The sequence below is a fragment of the Filicampus tigris genome, chromosome 10, assembly GCF_054856515.1.
Source record: "Filicampus tigris isolate MCC_2025a chromosome 10, RoL_Ftig_1.0, whole genome shotgun sequence".
Lineage (NCBI taxonomy): Eukaryota > Metazoa > Chordata > Actinopteri > Syngnathiformes > Syngnathidae > Filicampus > Filicampus tigris.
Window position 1 is genome coordinate 21,749,822 of NC_141226.1, and position 18,482 is coordinate 21,768,303.

The 18,482-nt window shown below is 42.5% G+C and overlaps 4 protein-coding genes across 7 annotated transcripts; 3 read left to right on the forward strand and 1 right to left on the reverse strand.

Annotated features, from left to right (window-relative positions):
* Positions 1-27: 27 nt before the first annotated feature.
* On the forward strand, positions 28-4,072 carry eif3f (eukaryotic translation initiation factor 3, subunit F). The gene is made up of 7 exons (XM_086043088.1): positions 28-194; positions 493-563; positions 1,336-1,553; positions 1,634-1,725; positions 2,949-3,085; positions 3,720-3,833; positions 3,928-4,072. Exons 1-7 carry the CDS (start codon positions 83-85, stop codon positions 4,003-4,005), a joined length of 822 nt encoding a protein of 273 aa, XP_085899214.1. The 5' UTR covers positions 28-82; the 3' UTR covers positions 4,006-4,072.
* A 20-nt stretch (positions 4,073-4,092) lies between these two features.
* Positions 4,093-5,444, reverse strand: LOC147141321 (MICOS complex subunit MIC26-like). The gene has a single exon (XM_086043090.1). The coding sequence runs from the start codon at positions 5,270-5,272 to the stop codon at positions 4,625-4,627; it is 648 nt and encodes a 215-aa protein (XP_085899216.1). The 5' UTR covers positions 5,273-5,444; the 3' UTR covers positions 4,093-4,624.
* Positions 5,313-7,381, forward strand: dnaaf6 (dynein axonemal assembly factor 6). Its single transcript, XM_086043089.1, has 6 exons — positions 5,313-5,727; positions 5,815-5,881; positions 5,966-6,071; positions 6,235-6,331; positions 6,735-6,820; positions 7,018-7,381. The coding sequence occupies exons 1-6, from the start codon at positions 5,521-5,523 to the stop codon at positions 7,145-7,147; spliced, it is 693 nt and encodes a 230-aa protein (XP_085899215.1). The 5' UTR covers positions 5,313-5,520; the 3' UTR covers positions 7,148-7,381.
* Positions 7,382-7,836: 455 nt separating this feature from the next.
* On the forward strand, positions 7,837-18,109 carry ralbp1 (ralA binding protein 1). 4 transcript variants are annotated; one of them, XM_086043086.1, is made up of 12 exons: positions 7,837-7,941; positions 8,962-9,253; positions 10,401-10,534; positions 10,610-10,850; positions 12,432-12,781; positions 13,423-13,584; positions 14,250-14,381; positions 14,473-14,583; positions 15,850-15,971; positions 16,047-16,167; positions 16,347-16,544; positions 16,578-18,109. In XM_086043086.1, the coding sequence occupies exons 2-12, from the start codon at positions 9,004-9,006 to the stop codon at positions 16,671-16,673; spliced, it is 1,917 nt and encodes a 638-aa protein (XP_085899212.1). In that variant the 5' UTR covers positions 7,837-7,941; positions 8,962-9,003; the 3' UTR covers positions 16,674-18,109. The 4 variants fall into 4 exon arrangements, with proteins under 4 accessions (XP_085899212.1, XP_085899210.1, XP_085899211.1 ...); XM_086043084.1 differs by having other exon boundaries at positions 10,401-10,850; XM_086043085.1 differs by having other exon boundaries at positions 10,401-10,850; positions 16,581-18,109.
* The last annotated feature ends 373 nt before the right edge of the window (positions 18,110-18,482 follow it).

Here is an 18,482-nt window from a genome sequence, read left to right on the forward strand (position 1 = left end):
GGTATAATGCTAATGTGGCTGAAACGCAAAACACTTAGCCGAAGCGAGAGACGAAGAAGTCCTTCCTTTCCTCTTTTCCAACATGTCGGTGTTCGGGCCGGTTGTGAAGGTTCATCCCGTCGTCCTCGCCTCCATTTGCGACTCGTACGAGCGACGAAATGAGGGAGCGAGTCGCGTGATTGGTACCCTGCTGGGTAAGAAGCGATTGTGTTACTCAAAGACTCATTTTGTCACTTTGTTAGGGCGTAGCGCGTTAGCTGGTGTTAGCATGTCTGCTGCTAACGCGTGTGTGCTACCGACGCTCACTATTCCATCACTTGAAGCAGTCAGCTAGTTCTGTCATTTACGCGTCAACATACGGTCATATTGGACGATCAATATGGATTGTAACATTTCAGATTTGTGTGTTTTTATGTGAGCGGTAGGCGCACTGTGGCCAACTGTCGTTATCCGAAACGTTGACGTGTTAACTGAACGTGTTTTCCCCCTTAGGCACCATCGACAAGCACTCGATTGAGGTGACCAACTGCTTCTCTGTGCCACACAATGAGTCTGAAGACGAGGTGCGTTGTTAATATCTCTCTACATTTTATTGTTGTCACTGTAGTTAACGTTAAACAATACAGTAACACGATTTTGAAGAGCAAGTGTAAACAAATCCAGCTGACGTAAGTGATGTACATAAATAGAACTCAAACATGACAGTATGATTTAGAAACAATAATAATAATAAAGGAAAAATAGTAATACAATAAAACCACGAGTTGAGTCTCAAGATGTGTTGATAGCCAAGGAATAAAAAGTGGTTTTAAAAGTGGATGGTCAAGGGTGCTTGTCTAAGGCCTGGTACACACTAAAAGACAATTGACTGGTTTTGTCCCAATTTTGCCCCTTCTTACCCAAAAACATAAAACGCCAGGTTATACTATGTTTTATCAAATAATCCTATAAAATCATCTTGTAGTCTGAAATGTGTTAAGAGGGAATTTGTCCCGATACCATTGTCTGGAATGGTCAGGTTCTTAAAATCTTAAGTATTAAACATGTTCAATATTTACATCCCAAAATCCTCATGTGGGGGAACGAAAGGGAATCAAGAAGCGATCATATTGAGGAACAAGGAAGCAGACGTGAATAAAAACAAACATGACCTACCGAAAAAGCCTGGTGGATGTCAGAAAATGGAGGACCGGCTCGTGACGGTGCGGCTACGCCACGAGTGCTTATTGAACTCTGTTAAATATTTGAGCTGTTATATATGAAATGTCAATTTATTGTATACATTGGATTGGCTGCTCGATGACAGTTGCGTGACTCGATGTTCCTTGTCCCCAGGTTGCCGTGGACATGGAGTTCGCCAAGAACATGTATGAGCTCCACAAGCGGGTGTCGCCCAGCGAGGTCATCATCGGCTGGTACGCCACAGGCTTCGACATCACCGAGCACTCGGTGCTCATCCACGAGTACTACAGCCGCGAGGCCACCAACCCCATCCACCTGACCGCCGACACGGCCCTGCAGAGCAGCAAGATGAACATTCGCGCCTACGTCAGGTCTGGCTCCCTGCCTTTTTGTCCTCGCTTATATGATGTGAACGACCGCACGGCACGCTGACATTTCATCTCTTATGCAGTGCGCAGATGGGCGTGCCCGGGAAGACTGTCGGCGTGATGTTTACTCCGCTCACAGTCAAGTACATTTACTACGACACGGAGAGGATAGGCGGTAAGGAAGGAAACACTCTTCAATGTCAATGTTTCTAACAAGCAGTCTGGAGCAAGTGACAAAGTTTTTTGTTTGTTTTCTTCCCAGTCTCGAATAGAATATCTTTAATGATGATACATATCTCTAACATGATATGAACTAATGTTACTACAATTGCATGCACTACTCTGTGTTAATAGAATTTGTCACAATGAGTCACATATCGGTTGTCTGCCATTTTTTATTTTTAATCTAACGGCTAATAAGCGATCAATTAGACTCAATTCAATCAATTACGCTTTTGAGGTGTTAAGTTCTCTGCAGGCGCCTTACACTGGTGACCTGCAGGCCAGTAGCTGTTGAGGGTTTTTGTTTTTGAATGTAAAATAATGATTATGAGTGACACGTGAAAGATTAACATTTCAATAACATTGACAATTTAAAAACTTTTAGGGAGCTGTATATTTTCATTTTAACTTTATGAGACATGCTGCTTAGCCTTCAAGCTACCTGCACTTTTCGTTAGAATTTTTAAACAAAGATACCTATTTTCCAAGATTTATATGCAAAAAAACGAAAAGAGCTTTGTTGCAAATCTTAAAAAGCTGGTTAATAAACATGTCCTTAAAGGCATTTAAATTAAGACAAGTGTTGGGAGTTTGTGTTGTTAAAAATTTGGATGCCAATATTTGCGTGCTATTATACACTTCTACCATAAAAAAAAAAATCGTCTCTAAAGATTAGTTATCGGCCTCCTTGACTACTAATAATTGGTATTGTATCGGCCTTAAAAAAAAAGAAAGATAAATCACTAGAATACTCGTTTCTAAAAAATATTTGATTGACTGTTCTGTATGAAAGGCACAGGGGGATCTTTTGTCATGACACTTGTATCTAAATTCTGCGGCATCTCTAGCCCCTTTCGCACGTTCAAACTGTTTTTGTGTTGGTGTGCCGTAAGAATTTTCTCTTACTCTTGTGTGAAAGCGCATAGAGTGGTGGCACTGTCACACCTTGGCTGGGTTCTGTATAAAAGACAAAGATACATGATTGTTGATATCTGTGTTGGTACGTCAGTATCAAATACTGCACGGCTTGGTGGAAACGTGGCTTTAAGTATCTGTAGTGTAGACTAATACTTTTGTCTTTACATACACTTCCTTAATGTTCTGTTAATAAAAATCACCATTCACACTCGCGTTGATATATTGTGATTTTTATTTTGTTGTTGTTGTTTTTTTAAGTGGACCTTCTGCAGAGGACACGCGTCACACCCAGTCGCACCAAGGGCCTGACGTCCGACCTCTCCCAGGTGGCCGGCTCGGCTGCGCGCGTCCAGGACATGCTGACCACCGTGCTGGCGTACATTGAGGACGTGCTGGTGAGTCTCTGCAGACATTTTGTCGATCGCCTCCATCTTGTACTTTCGGAACCTGACCGACCGTAGGCCGCGTTCGGAATCCCCCCCCATCCGCAATGTAATGCCCTATATAACAAGGTCGCCATTTTTGTAGTGCTGTTTCAATGTGTACTGAGTATAGGTATCCCCTGTATAATGCCCACAATGCATTTTTAAAAGTAACGCACAACCGATGGTCGATGTATGACTCATTTTTGCTCCCATGTACAACACTTTGTATGCAGCAATGGTTGTTTTATAAAGTTGAGTAATTATGAAACAGTAGTGACGTAATTAACGGCTTGCCCGGGTAATGTTCGAAACGTGTTTTTCCATTTGATTGATGAATGAACTACATAGTCTACTGTATAAAAATCCTTATATAGTGATTAGGAAAAATGGAATGAGTGATTGATTGATCATGGTCACAGTCTGCGGCAAGTTAAAAAAGGCAGTCAAACAGTGGATTAAATAAATTGTTGGATGTAATCACATCTATCGGAGACAAAATCTCAAATTTGGAGGGCGCAAATCAGATCAGGAAGAGGCAGGCGTACTTCCGAGAATTCCGTCTTAGCAAGCGTTCCGCTCAACGTGACCACTTGATCCGTCTCAGTCCGGCAAGGTGACGGCGGACAACAGCGTGGGCCGCTTCCTGATGGACCTGGTCAACAAGGTGCCCACCATCTCAGCGGAGGAGTTTGAGACCATGATCAACTCCAACATCAACGTACGTTTGTCTTTCTTTTTACGCATGGCGGTTCCTCTCCCGAATTGGATAAACCAACACGTCAAGTAATGCCATGTCAAATGTTACCCCGCAGGACCTCCTGATGGTGACCTACCTGTCCAACCTCACCCAAGCACAGATCGCCCTTAACGAGAAGCTGGTGCTGCTCTGAGGCGCTATTTAATTTTTGTGTGCAAGTTTTCTTTTTCTCAGATGAATAAAAGCAAAATATCCCCAGAGTCCATTCCCCCTTCGAGCGTCTTGTGAAGTCATTTGCGCTACAATTTATTTGCCTTTACAGGCACATTTGTGATACAGCACTGCAGGAAACAAACGGGTAGCATCACAATTTTTACTGTAAAAAGTGGTACAAATTTAGTCAAGGGGGAGCTCTCATAGTAACTATTCAATGACATGTCAATAGTATCACAAAGCGACAATCGATATGAAAGTGCTCAACAGTAGTTTACATAGTTAGTTGGTACTGTATTGTTAGTTTGTAATATCGATAGCACAGTGTGCTGTAAAAACGTTTTCATTGTACTGCAGTTATGAATGAATGAATGGTATGTTCTCGTGATCAGTTATCCCACTACCACGGCATTATAGAATATTTCTTGAGTAACACTGCAATCTGGGAAAACTTCGTTTTTTTAATTTATGTATTAATTCTGTGCATAATGCATAACATTCTAATTGTCTTGCCTGAGTTATCTTGGTACAAAAAAAGTAGGCATGAACAAGAGCACCCAGTTGGTTGAGCCGCTGGTGTCTTTAAGCTTTGGCGACCCTCAACGTTTCCTCTCAGAGTCGACGCCCGGCTCGGCCTTTTTGCTTTGCGGCTTCGTGATTCTCTCCATGGCGGCGTAGCCGCTTACGGCCCCCTCGTAGAGGGTGCCCCCGACGGATCTGGCGATGGTCGCCGCACGTTCCGGGTAGTAGAGGGAAGCGCTGGTGGCTATTAGGCCCACCGGGTAGATGACCCTCTTCACCCGCGAGCGTCTGGCGAGCAGCAGCCCCAGCACGCCGGTGCAGCCGATGATACCGGCCCGCGCGTAGAAGTCCCCCGGCGGGTCTTTGAGGAAAGCCCAGGTGTCGCCCGCCAGCCGTTCCACGCTTTGGACTTGGGGTTCGATGCGGTCGTAGGTGGTCCGACACCAAGCAGCGTACGGCTCCGCAAACTTCCGCAGGGTGGCGACATACTGCTCCAGGTGCCCGGCTTTGGGCTCCTCGGACGCGGCTTTCTCTTGTCGCGGCGCGGCGTACAGCGACAGATCTTCCCGGTTTAGCTTTGCAGGCATGGGCTTCTTTCCGTCACCCGCCGCGGCGTAAACGGTGGCCGGCCACAAGGTGAAAGCTCCGGCCATGAGTCTACCTGTCACCTTCAACATGATCCCTGGAAGCCATGCGTGGCTAATACGGCAACTCGGGAGGGACATTCTTTCGCAAGGCGAACACGTTCAATTATTACCACCAACACAAACCAAGAACTCATTTATAATATATAGTGTGAGTTTCATCCAGAAATCTGGTTCCTTCTTGTATCAAGTAGGTTACTTTAGTAATTATAAATATTTGTTTTGCAACGCGAAGTTTCCCTCTCGACTCTTGTAAGGAGTGTCGCTTTAAACGTCACGTTACAAGTTGACGTATTGTCGCACTTGTTCCTGTGACGTAATTGGTTACCATGGCAACAACAACGTCTCTACGATACAACAGTGGAGCGACACTTTGTGCGTGCAATAGTACTTTACAGAAGTGGAATAGTCGATGTATAATTCTTAAAATAGAAAAAAAAATGGAATATCTTGACGTTTCATCCGTTCAGAACATGAAGGCGCTGTCTGACTTGCTTTCCAATCAACAAGAAGAGGAAAATGATGAATATTATCAAGTGAGTATATTTTCCCATGTCACTGTTTTTATTTTATTTTTTTTCCCCTGATGCTTATTGTCTTTTTGTCAATCAAAATATCTCCAGGATGTGTCTCCTTATGCAAAGATGGGCCCTGGACATATAGGCCCAACGGCCAAAAAAGAGAAAAAAGGTAACTTACTTTTCATTAAAAAAAAAAAAGAAAAAAAAAGAAACACAAAAAAATCATTACAATAATCATTTGTGTGCATTTTAGAGTCATCGGCATACGCGAAGAACAACAGCAAAGACGTGTGGAGCGAAGAAGAGGTGGCCGAGGGCCCGCAGTACGATGATGTCACTGACCCACGGCCGCAGCCTCAGTACGTCCACACAGCAACACGTGGATACAAAGTATTCATGGCTGCTAAATTAAACATATTCTTGCGTTTGGAGGTCACGCTCCAGACGTAAGAATTACATAAAAAGTTACCCCCACCTCCAACCGTCAACCCCCTACCCCCCCGACCCCATAATTGTGTACAGATATGAAATCATCCTCAAGCAAAGTGTCGGCACAGAGGATCTCTATTTGGGCCTGAGCAGAAAGGACCCTTCATCCATGTGCTGTGAAGCAATGCTGGTAATGCATCATATTATGAGTTTCTGCCCTCATAAGTCATTCTGAATTTTGTCATGTAACAGTGAGGCTAATTTATATAATATGGTCCTCACACTTCATGACTTAATTGGCAATGAGGCTAAGAAAAAAACTCCAGTATTTAAGGGATAGCCACACTACATGGACACACTGTCATGTAAAAAAAAAGAAGCAGAGACGCAATCCAACAATCAGGCCTTCCCTTTGGATTTTTTTGGCCCTCTTTGGAGGGAAAATTGTTCAAATTTACAAGAGCATTTGAAAGCTCAGACTCCACTATGATAAATAAATCAAATAATTATGTGTAATGCTCATATTCTGGACTCAATTTCACATAACTCACAACAGTGCAAAATGTGTTAATGGTGGATATTTCTACAATCAGGTGAAAATCAAACTCCCAGACAGCAAAGCGACGGACGTGACTCTGGACGTGAAAGAAAAGTTCCTTGATCTCCGTACACCGAAATAGTAAGAAACATTACATTGCCTTGTATTACCTCTTACAGCGCTCATGGTAGGCTTCTGGTAGCCTTTAGAGTAGTAACTGTTCTTCTATTAGATCACCAAGTGATGCAGGTGTGTTTAGAAACACCATTTTCAGCTACATTAACACTACATTCTCAGCGGCCGTGGCAACCAGCATGTCTTGTGTCTTAATGTTATAGTCGACTGGCCCTCCACCTCCCGCACCCAGTCCACCATCGGGATGGTAAGGCTGAGTTTTTTAGTGAAAGGGAGGAACTCGAGGTGACGCTGGTGATGAATCGACCACTGGACGCCATCAACATGCAGTGAAATTCGACAGGCCGCAAGATCGCACCCGGAACCGGATAAGATGCTGCTGAATCATCTGGCTGCCAACTAATGTAGACATTGATCCAACAGAAAAATGGTCCACATGATCCGTTTTGAAGCGCCGACATGCAGTTTGGGTTACTCTGTTGTAAGAAGTAATTATAGTGTTTTCATATTTTGATTTACTCTTCAATGTCTGTCTTTGCATGCATAATAAAGTTCAGGTTTTCAGGTTATTTTTTTAAGGTATAAACTTTTTTTTCTAATTTTTATTACATTTACATTTTCATGGTATCTTTTCCTCTCTTACATCCTGACCTTTTTCCTTTCCCAAATTGCTGTTTAATCTTGCATCCTTACTTCCGTGTCTCCTTAACTAAAACTTACTTTTCTCCAGTCCTTTGTTTTTGACTCAAATTATATACCCAACGCCGGCCTACTTTGTAAATAGTGTACGTGTGTTGCGAATGAAATGTGTCTATATTTTCTGCTTCCTTGATGATCAAGACTGTCAACCGTGTTCGAGTCACCTGGTGGCAAGCATCGGTAATACAATGATAAAGTTAAGTAAAAAAAAAGCGCTTCATATAACTTTTACTTAGGTGTGTGTATGCATTTATTATTATTATTATCATATATGTATAAAAAAAGAAAAAGCAAGATATATGTGAGCTTTTTACTCTCAAACTGTCTCCCAGCATGCACCTGTTTACTGCGCAGGCGCAGACGGCTTTATTTGGTACACAACCCCGAGACAGCCGGAAACTCCAACGCTGTGGAATTGACCGCACTTGGTAAAGTTTGTCACTTAATGTACTTCGCTCGTTAGTATATCATTTTAAATAAAAGGTTGTTGAACGTCTGATTTTTTTATTTAAAAGACAAGCGAAACAAGCTAACGGAAGTGGCGCTTATCGGCTAGCAAAGCTAGAATAACGTTAGCACAGAAGGGTCCCTTCATTCAGTGCTTAGATTGATCTTTTTGAATCATTTTCGGGCAATATCCTGCTTATAATCGCTTATATCGTAACGTAAACCCGTAAAAACCTCGAGAAAACATTACTTGATAGGTCGCTGGCGTGTATTAGTTACGGCGAGAGTTGTAGGGAAGGATTAGCATATTTAAGGTGAATGTTAAAACTGCATTTTATTCTGGGGCTGTTTCACCTGTAATGACAGGTTCGTAAACAGTAGCTCTTAACTCGCACACATACATTGTCTTTTTTCTGTTTTGTTTTAATGTTATTGCAGAATCACACAGGTGGAAAGTGTTTAAAAAGTTAGACTTGGCATGTCAAAACATTATTTATTTCTACGTTATTTTTGTGTAAACATTTTTTTTTAAATTTTTTTTCAGAGAAGAGAAAGTAGAAATGATCACCGGTGCACTTTATTCAAGAAACGTTAAGAAACGATCATTTATTAAGGACATTCATACATGAGCTGCCAATGGCCAACACTCACATCTGCCGCTTTGGCATGCACACCGGCTAATGTGTTAGCCAGCTAACAACCAGACAACTCTACATTTTCATCCGCTGACACCCATGTCACTCACCAAGCTCTGCCTTTCAAAGCCATACACACTCAAAGTCATAGAGGCTACAATAGAAGGTGAGGACGGCGACCCTAAGTGAACAAAAATATGAGTGTTTAATAATGCAAAATCAATTTTCATCTTATTACTCTCTTAATCGATGGAATAATTGGTAGAACAATCAATTCTAAAATTATTCAATAAGTCTAGCGCAACTTGCCCACCTTTGTCCTAAAAGCAAAATGGAGTTTATGGCTTATAGATGACTATTTCACAGGCGTGATGGCGGGAAGGGCGTGATCGGCGCGGCCCAGCCACCATGACCGAGTGCTTCCTGCCACCCAGCAGCAGCCCCGGCGAGCAGCGGCGGGCGGAGCACCCGGGCGGTGTGGCGCGCACCCCCAGCTCCGAGGAGATCAGCCCCACCAAGTTTCCCGGGTTGTATCGCACCGGTGACCCATCGCCGCCGCACGATGGCCTCCACCATGAGGCGCCCGATGCGTACGTGTCGGATGACGACAAAGAGCACAGCAAGAAGAAGAACAAGTTTAAGAAGAAGGAGAAGCGCAGTAAGTTGCAATTCTGTCCAAAAACTATGACTAAAAAAATCAAAAATAAAGTTAAACTAATTCCCTGGCAGACAAGTAGAGGAAACAGGAAGGTCCTTGTGATAGTGTCACCTTGTGGCATTTTGTAGGTATTGATGGTTCTATTTCCTGTTCTAAAGCCTGGTTCACATGTTTTTTTTTCTAGTCATGTGTGGGGGCTCTCAGAATTTGGAAGTCAGCCAACAACTTTAAAATCCCGCCATGTCAACCTAAATAACCTAAAGCCTAGGTTATCACCCCACATTTCCTTGTTTGCATTGCTGGTTCCCTTTTGTGGTGGCGACACAAACGAAGCCAAAGAAAAAGCATATTTATTAGTCAGTCAGGTGCTCATGAGATTTGATGGAGTGTCGAAAAGAGGCTGATTTGAACACTTTCCAGAAGTCATGTGATTTTAACCTTGTCCGTTTTGTCTTCCTTTACTGAATATGATGCTTTTTGTCACCAGATACCAAATATGGTTCCTTACTCTTTATAAAGGGCTACTCATAATAATTGTTCATTATTATTGGAATAATTGTCAGTATTAAGGATATGTTTCATACATTATACAAGTATTGTGGAACATTGAAGTTACCAAATACGGTTCCATCCTTAACTATAATTTTCCACAATTATCAGAATATGATTATGTATTATCAATTATGTGTGTATTATCTTTTTTAATGCTTAGTGTGTACATTTATTATCACATTTTGCTTCTCAGGGCAACAACATCCTCTTTACCACTTTGGCAAAGTGAAAGGCGGTTTTTGCGAGCGCTAGTTTTTTTTTTTTTTTTTTTTTTTTTTAGCTCTGCCGCCCGAGAGCGGAAGGTGACGGACAGTTTGGGGACACTGCCGCCCACTTGGCAACCTTTTGTTTTCAAAAACCAGTGCCATAAGTGAACGCTCATTGTCTTGTTTGAGGCGATAAAGGATTTAAAATTAGGGAGGTTGAGGCATTCGGGAGTTGTGCTACATTAGTGGCTGACCTATTTTTTTTTTTTTTTTTTTTTCCTTTTTTCCTAGCACCCCCCGCCCCCCGATTCTCCCGCCTCCCTTCCTGTTTCTCATGTAGAAACAACTAACCAGAACTATCTCTCTCCCTCTCGCCCTCTCTCTCTCAGCGGAAGGATATGCCGCCTTCCAGGAGGACAGCTCTGCAGACGAGGCCGAGAGCCCGTCCAAGATGAAGCGCTCCAAGGGCATCCACGTGTTCAAGAAGCCCAGCTTCTCCAAGAAAAAGGAGAAGGACTTCAAGGTGAAGGAGAAGGGCCCCAAGGAGGCCAAAGACAAAAAGTCCAAGGACCTGACGGCCGCTGATGTGGTCAAACAGTGGAAGGAGAAGAAGAAGAAGAAGAAGCCCACCGCCGCCGCCGCCGCCGCCCCTGCCGTTGAGCTGGAGACATTGCCGGCAGAGATGCCCGCCTTCAGGCCCATCTTCGGTGCCCCCCTCGCGGAGGCGGTGAAGCGGACTGCGCTATATGATGGCATCCAGCTGCCCGCAATCTTCAGGGAGTGTGTGGACTACATCGAGAACTACGGCATGAAGTGTGAGGGCATCTATCGCGTCTCAGGTACGCTAACAACGCGAGAATTCTTCTAAAAGTGCTTGACTGTAAACTTCTAAGAGGGGACAGCCAGGGAGAAGTGAGAGAACAACCAACTACAACAACACTTGCTAAGATGGGTCGTCAAACGGGCCAATGGAGGAAAAAAAAATAAATAGCCATAACAACACTTTCTCCGTTTTAGAGGTGACAGACGGAGATGAGCAAGAAGGAACAAGAGCATGTGCCAATATGTCGTTGGGGAGGGGACAGATAGAGAGAAGAGAGTCAATTAAATGCACCGGCAGAGGACAGTAACTGCTAATTTGTGGTTTTTCGAGGGGGGTAGGTCAGAGTTAAAAGACGGAACAAAAAGCAACAATAGCAAGCAGATATACTGGTAGTCTGTTTGAGAGGAGAAGAAGAGAACAAACTGCAATAAGCAAATGACTGTAACAAGACCTATTTTATTGTTTTGGAGTGGGGTGGATAGAAGAAAAAAAGGGGGGACTAAAAAGCAATAAAATGATAAAGCAACCACAACACTTTCCGGTCCTTGGTTTTCCGAGAGGACAGAACAAGTCTAATTTAAGTTCACGTAACAAACACAACTGGAGGTTCGCTATGCGGTATGGTAGTATAATTGAAAAAGATCACAGGAGGAAATGGTTTGAAACCTTGAGACCCTGCAATTGACTCTTTTGTGGATTCTTGCTAGGGGTCTCGGAATTCGGACTGTCAGTGAGGCGGCGATATAAATAAATCAAATTCAAATTGACATTGTAGTGTGGTAGAATGCAATTATCAAATTTCAAAGGCTGTAATTTGAGGGGGGGGGCATTTTTTTTTTTACATGTATTTATTTATGTAGGGTCTAGATGCGTTCAGTGCTTAAGAAGTACAGTCCAAATTATAGATAATAATGTTTTATGAAACATGAAAATATGAAGTAATAAAGCCACAGAGTTTATGGCATTGTGATACTCCAATTTATGACATACTGACTTATGTTTATGCCACACGTAGAATTCTGTCACGTTTCTGTAGAAAGCGCTTAAAAGACTGCAAATCAAAGTGTATGAGTACGTTGACAACTCTTAATTGAATTAGATTTCAAAAAAAGTTTCATATTAAATAAGTAAGCCTACCCTATACGACCAAAAACATTTCTGTATAATAACTCTGATATTGTTTTTTTGTGATACAGATTCATTTATTGCTTGCATTTGTCGAACGATACATGGAAAGAGGACCTTGAAAAAACAAAAATCCCAAATTAAATTGCAATCGCACTATTTAGAGGGGTGAAAAAAAAATCTCGATTTGATTATTTTAAAAAAAAAACGTTCAGCCCGAGCGATTAGTGATTGGAAGAGGAGCGTACCAGCTTGTGATTTTTTTGGGGGGGGGGTCAAGGCTTGAGCGAAAGGCTAGCAAGATGTTTTTGTTTTTTGTGGTCTCTGCTTTTAGCCGACAATCACCGCTCATTTTCCACAATAGAGAGGTTGTTGATCGACTTTTCTCTGTTCCAGGGTTAGGAGACTCCCCAAAAAAAAAAAAAAGCAATAAGAAAAAGCGAGTAAAAGTGATCTTCTGTGGCTCTATCAGGTATGAAGTCCAAGGTGGACGAGCTGAAGGCCGCATACGACCGGGAGGAATGCCCTTGCCTGGAGGAGTACGACCCCCACACGGTGGCCAGCCTGCTCAAGCAGTACTTGCGCGAGCTGCCCGACAACCTGCTGGGCCGGGACCTGGCGCAGCGCTTCGAGGACGCGTGCGGCCGGCAGGCGGAGGCCGACAAGGTGAGCGAGTTCCAGCGGCTGCTGGCCGAAGCGCCGCCCGAGAGCCGCCTCCTCCTGTGCTGGCTGGTCACGCACATGGATCACGTCATCGCCAAGGAGGCCGACACCAAGATGAACATCCAGAACATCTCCATCGTCCTCAACCCCACCATACAGGTCCCTGTGACTTTTTACTTTGCTATAAAATAGCTCAAACTTTATCTTTGAAGCTCTGGCCTACTTTAGAGCATTTATTGCCACGTGCGATATCTGTGTGGCTGTACTGTGCTATGCAATTTTCATGTTTTTTTTTTTTTTTTCCCCCTAAATCATATTTTACACTCAATACAAAATAAATTGTAACCTGGTTAATATGAAATCAAATAAAAGTGCTTGTGTTCTATAGTTATGGTTATTGTAGTTGATTGTTTGTTGAGACATGATGAATTATGATAAATTACACAATTTTTGGAGAGTTAGGTCCGACAGCTGTTTTTAACTCATTTTTGGGTGCGGAATCCAAAACTGATCTCCGTTTTTTCACGTCACGTCAAATTTTTGAGCTGTAGGATCCCCGTTTTCTTAAAAAAATAAGATGGCACGTCTTACTACAGCTAATCAGAAGAACTTTGCTTATCTGGTAAGCTGTAGGGAAAAAAAAAAGATTTTGGAATCAGCATGCCAGTTGCCTCAACAGATTTGTATTTTTTTTTTTGTCAAATTGTTCCCCAGTGTATAATATATGCCTCCCCCTAATAGATGCCTGCTCCTACCTGAGGTTTAGTAAATAAACTCTCTCCCCCTCACTATTATTCCAGATCGGAAACCGGGTCCTCTACATGTTTTTCACGCACGTAAAGGATCTGTTCGGCGACGTGGTCCTGAGGCAGGCGGTGCGCCCGCTCCGCTGGTCCAACCTGGCCACCATGCCGGCACTGCCTGAGACTCAGGATAGCATCAAAGAGGAGATCAGGCGACAGGTGAGAAGAAAATTGTTTGTGGTCTGTTGTCTTGATGCCCTTAGTCTCCTCTTGAATGAAATTCCCTTTTTAAAGGGGAAGTCAACGCAAACATTTTTTTTTTTCAAGAATATGTTCTATGCAAGCCCACTAGTTGAAACGGGGCATTCTGATAAATATTGCGTTTGTGGAATAAGTGTTAAACCGATCGTTTTTAGCCATCTCTGGAGGCGGCCATTTTGTCTTCTGTCGACCAATGCTCACGACGACCAATCACGGCTCAGATTCAGAAAACAGGTCAGCTGTGATTGGCAGTTGTGAGCAGTTGTGATGTCATTTTCAGTCGACAGAGGACAAAATGGCCGCCACCGAAGATGGCTAAAAACGAGTGCATTTTGCTGCTTGATTTATATTCCACAAACGCAAAGTGTTTCAACTAGTGGGCCTGCTGGGAACATATTCTTGAAAAAAAATACGTTTGGGTTGACTTCCTCTCTAAGGTTGGAGGACGCATGGCTGCAAGTGACAAAAATAATACACTGGAGAGAAATTGAAAGAAACTTCAAAATGAAATTAGTCTCTGTTGCGGAATTTTGGCTAGAAATGACAGAAATAAATACAATCCTCGTCCCGATGGATGCGTTCAAATTCACCCAGTTTTTTACAGTCCAAACATGTCTCCGTAGGAGTTCCTGCTCAATTGCCTGCACAGGGACCTGCAGGCCGGCGTCAAGGACTTGTCCAAAGAGGAGCGTCTTTGGGAGGTCCAGAGAATCCTCACCGCTCTCAAGCGTAAGCTGAGGGAGGCCAAGCGACAAGTAAGAGGCGGCCACTTTCAAACGCCACCGCCTCCTCCATTGAACGGGGCTGACGTCGTGACGGTGACTCATTTTGTCCGTGATGCTTCAGGAGTGCGAGACGAAGATCGCCCAGGAGATCGCCAGCCTGTCCAAGGAAGACGTTTCCAAAGAGGAGATGACCGAGAATGAGGAGGAAGTCGTTAACCTTTTACTGGCGCAGGTGAGGGCCTCGCCACCTTGCGTACAACGCATCATACTTCCTTCACCGGATGAATAAGCATCACACATTTGGGGAAAATGCTTTTAGTTGAATTTAGTCTTGAGAATTGCTAAAAATTTGAATAAGCACTTAAATTGTTCAATCAACTCAACGCCGAAAAAATATATATAAATGATGACAATTGAATGAATATGTGATCATTTGTTTGTGATCGAAATAAAGTATGCATTCCTTTAAATGAGAGAATATGATAAACAGGTATAAAATGTTTTTCAAAAACATGAGCTGTGTGAAATGTTAAATATCTTTACAACAGTTGATCATCTATTATAATACAAATTTAAAATGTAATATATTTATAATTCATGATGAAAATATATGACTGATATAAAAAAATGTTAAATGTTCATAATTAAGGCCCTCCCAGCTCCAATAAAAAGAGCTCGTGATTACCTATAGATTCCACAAAAGCTCTTAAAACAGACGATCATAAAAACGACATTGTATGTCTCCAGGACCTCAAAAGTTCAGGAGCTAGTCTGAAACGACACAGAAAAAGAATAATTATCAACGCGTCAACAGCATGCATCATGGTGTGTCGTGTACACCATGAACCCGTTACATAAACAACTGTGCTCAGTGCTCTAGTCAACGCAAACATCACCTTTGCATCAGGCTAATCAATAGTATTAGCTAGCATAGTAGCCTAAATAACATGCTGGCACAAATTGAGGGGGGGGGGGGGCAAACACCTTCACTATAGCAAATGACATTAACGGTTATCAAACGGTAACTTTCACTTTCACTTTTGACCGTCAATGGAACGAGACAACTCAAACAGATGAAGAAACACAATCAATGAATTAAACCTAACAATAAACCAAGGATTCCACAAGACAGCGCTTAAGTAATGCTGTATATTTTTATTGAAAAATTGCATGAATATGCAAATGTGCTAATGCCGAAATGAATATGACTGTGCACTTAAAAAAATAATAAAATAAACCCACCCATTTATTTTCCGGAATGAATGTATAACTAGAACAATAAATTAAGAGTTGAAAAGAAAACTACAACCTAGGCATAATTTTCTTTAAATTAATAATAGAACTACTAACATCAAACACTAAAAATAAAACATACTATGCATTCAGGTGAATTTTTTTTTTTTCTTGCACTTTGAACTGTATTTCATCTTTTTATCCTGTGTAAAATGCTGTTGTTGTTGTTGTCGTATGAATAACATGCATCCACATGTCCGGTCAGGAAAATGAGATCCTGACAGAGCAGGAGGAGTTAATCTCTCTGGAGCAAGTATTGCGCCGACAGATTGCCGCAGAGAAGGAGGAGATCGAGAGGCTGCGGGCGGAAATCGCCGACATCCAGAGGTAAGACAGTGACCCTGATTTCCTCCCGTTGTGGTGCCAGAGTGCTTAACCAAAGCCCCGGGTGTTCCTCTCCAGTCGTCAGCAGGGCCGCAGCGAGACCGAGGAGTATTCGTCCGAGAGTGAGAGCGAAAGCGAGGACGAGGAGGAGCTGCAGATGATCCTGGAGGACCTTCAGAAGCAAAACGAGGAGCTGGAGGTGAGGCGGGGGAAAAGAAATGAAAAAAGAAAAAAAACCAATTCAAGCCGCCATTACCTGAGATGTCGACAAATCTCACGACGCTTCAGTCAAGTGCGCACGCGAGACGCTCACTGGGTTGAAATCTCACAAGATGGCCGTTGTCGCCACGGTAACCGACTGGCCTTTTTGCGTCACAGAACAAGAACACCCACCTGAACCAGGCCATCCACGAGGAGCAGGAGGCCATCTTGGAACTGCGCGTCCAGCTGCGCCTGCTACAGAGCCACAAGCTCCAGCATGAGCTTGCCGCGCAGACGCCACCAACAGCGGCCGAGCAAGCCGCGCCCACGCAGCCCAGCCCGGAGGCCCGAGGCGGTGGTGAGGAGCAAGCTACGGTCGCCGATAGCGGCGGCGGCGGCGGTACTGCCGCCGCCGCCGCCTCCGTTGCAGCACCCGCCGGAAAGACAGTAAAGGATCCTCCCAAGCCGTCACCCAGCAAAGACAGGCGGGACGGCAACATGTGAGGCAATGTTGAAAGAAAGGCGTTCCCTTAACTTAAAAAGTAAAGATACCGTAGTTTGTGCGCCATCTTGCGGTGTCGTATTGACCAAATAATTACAGATCTGGAAAGTGCTTGCCGTGGTCTTTAATATGACGCGTGAGTCAATGAGGTTTGCTGCGAAGTGATTTTTTTGGGTTAGTTGACATTTTCAAGCTTTTTTCGTCATTGTTTCATCATGCGGTAACATATTGGCTAACTAACTACAAATCTGGAAAGTCCTTGTATAGGCCCTCACGTTTAAATTTTTTGGGGAAGAAATAGAAATAAGTTCCTGGGATTGATTGGCTGGACTGTGAAAAGACATAAATATGTCTTTTGGGATTTTTAATAGTAAATGTAGCTACTTTCAAACATGAGAAAATAAACCAAACTTTTTTTCTCATTGTTGCCTCAGTTTACGCAAAAATATTGACTAATTAATTGCAGAGCTGGAAAGGTCTCGTTGATGTTTGAGTGGATGACGTTTGTTGCTCGGCCTGGTTAGTAACTTTTGACATTTTTATTTTCAAGCCGAAAAATAAGCATTTTGATTGTTTGCTTCATCTTACGTCACCTTATTGACTAAATAAATGTACATCTCGAAAGCCCTCGTTGATTCCTTTAATATGACGTCAGCTGATGAGATTTGTTGCAAATTGATTTTTTTGGGGGTCATTTACCGGTATTCATCTTACAATATATTGTCTAAATGACAAATTTAGAAAGCACACGTTGACACCTCGAATCGAGAGGGTTTGTTTGAATTGGTTTCGAAACTGGGGCCTGTGGGTTATTTTTGGCCCACGAGAGTGTTTTATGTAGTCCTACGTGCAACTCTTGAAAACTAACGAAAGCACGAAGCCCACAAATGCTCCTAATATATAATAATAATAATAATAATAATAAACATGCTAGATTGTCATATATTTTTCATAGATTCATATATCAACAATACACTGTGCCAAAATATAGACTGATTAAATAAAACAAAAGCTCTTTGAATACATATGACGGCTCTAAATATTTAAATCGAAGATATAGCGGGATTGAAATGAAGCTTTGTGGTATTATATAGTCAAGTATGTAGAAATATATCGCAAATAACAAATGGCTGGAAGAAGTGTTACCGTGCAATCATCTCCATGGGAATTTCATGATGATTTCTCATGTATTTTGCCATGTATTTTACAACACTCTACTGTTGTACAGAAGAAAATCTGGCAATTTGTTGGAGGCATGAGTGCGACATTTCATATTTTCAATTTTCATTTCCCCCCTCTCCATGTTAATTGTTTTATACATGCATTAATTGACTTGTATGCTTGCTTCTGGTCTTATGATCCATGTTATTATTAAATAACCCTGTGACTGAAAGAAACACTTATATGCTGTGAGGAATAAAGAAATCATCCATTTTGAGTGACTTGTTTGATTTACACCCAAACACAGCCAAAGATTTTTATTTTATTTGAATGTTTCAACACGCATTACTGAACTGGAAGTTTGTCCTATATTTAGCGCTTCCTACTTTCTTTCCGTTACACATTCACTAGATTACACTGGTCAACATCATATTTTTTTCAGAGATGGCTCCATGTGTCCGTGTATGTAATTTTGATGCTTATTTACAAAAACGTCTACATTTTTCTAGAACATCAGGTTTTTCAGATATTTTTTCGTTTTGAAGTTTGACCTACAAAACCTTGCTGAACCTTACCCTTTATACATATGAACAAATATATTACTATATTATTGTCAATTTTAAGTTATATTAATGTGAAATAAATACAAA

Coding starts and splice junctions, on each gene's coding strand:
- ralbp1 (XM_086043083.1), top strand. CDS start 9,004: ATGACCGAGTGCTTCCTGCCACCCAGCAGCAGCCCCGGCGAGCAGCGG. Junction 14,584..15,849: donor TTAACCTTTTACTGGCGCAG/GTGAGGGCCTCG, acceptor ATGTCCGGTCAG/GAAAATGAGATCCTGACAGA. Junction 16,168..16,346: donor AGCAAAACGAGGAGCTGGAG/GTGAGGCGGGGG, acceptor TTTGCGTCACAG/AACAAGAACACCCACCTGAA.
- eif3f (XM_086043088.1), top strand. CDS start 83: ATGTCGGTGTTCGGGCCGGTTGTGAAGGTTCATCCCGTCGTCCTCGCC. Junction 1,726..2,948: donor CGACACGGAGAGGATAGGCG/GTAAGGAAGGAA, acceptor TGTTTTTTTAAG/TGGACCTTCTGCAGAGGACA. Junction 3,834..3,927: donor TGATCAACTCCAACATCAAC/GTACGTTTGTCT, acceptor GTTACCCCGCAG/GACCTCCTGATGGTGACCTA.
- LOC147141321 (XM_086043090.1), bottom strand. CDS start 5,272: ATGTCCCTCCCGAGTTGCCGTATTAGCCACGCATGGCTTCCAGGGATC.
- dnaaf6 (XM_086043089.1), top strand. CDS start 5,521: ATGGCAACAACAACGTCTCTACGATACAACAGTGGAGCGACACTTTGT. Junction 5,728..5,814: donor AAAATGATGAATATTATCAA/GTGAGTATATTT, acceptor AAATATCTCCAG/GATGTGTCTCCTTATGCAAA. Junction 6,072..6,234: donor GACCCACGGCCGCAGCCTCA/GTACGTCCACAC, acceptor AATTGTGTACAG/ATATGAAATCATCCTCAAGC.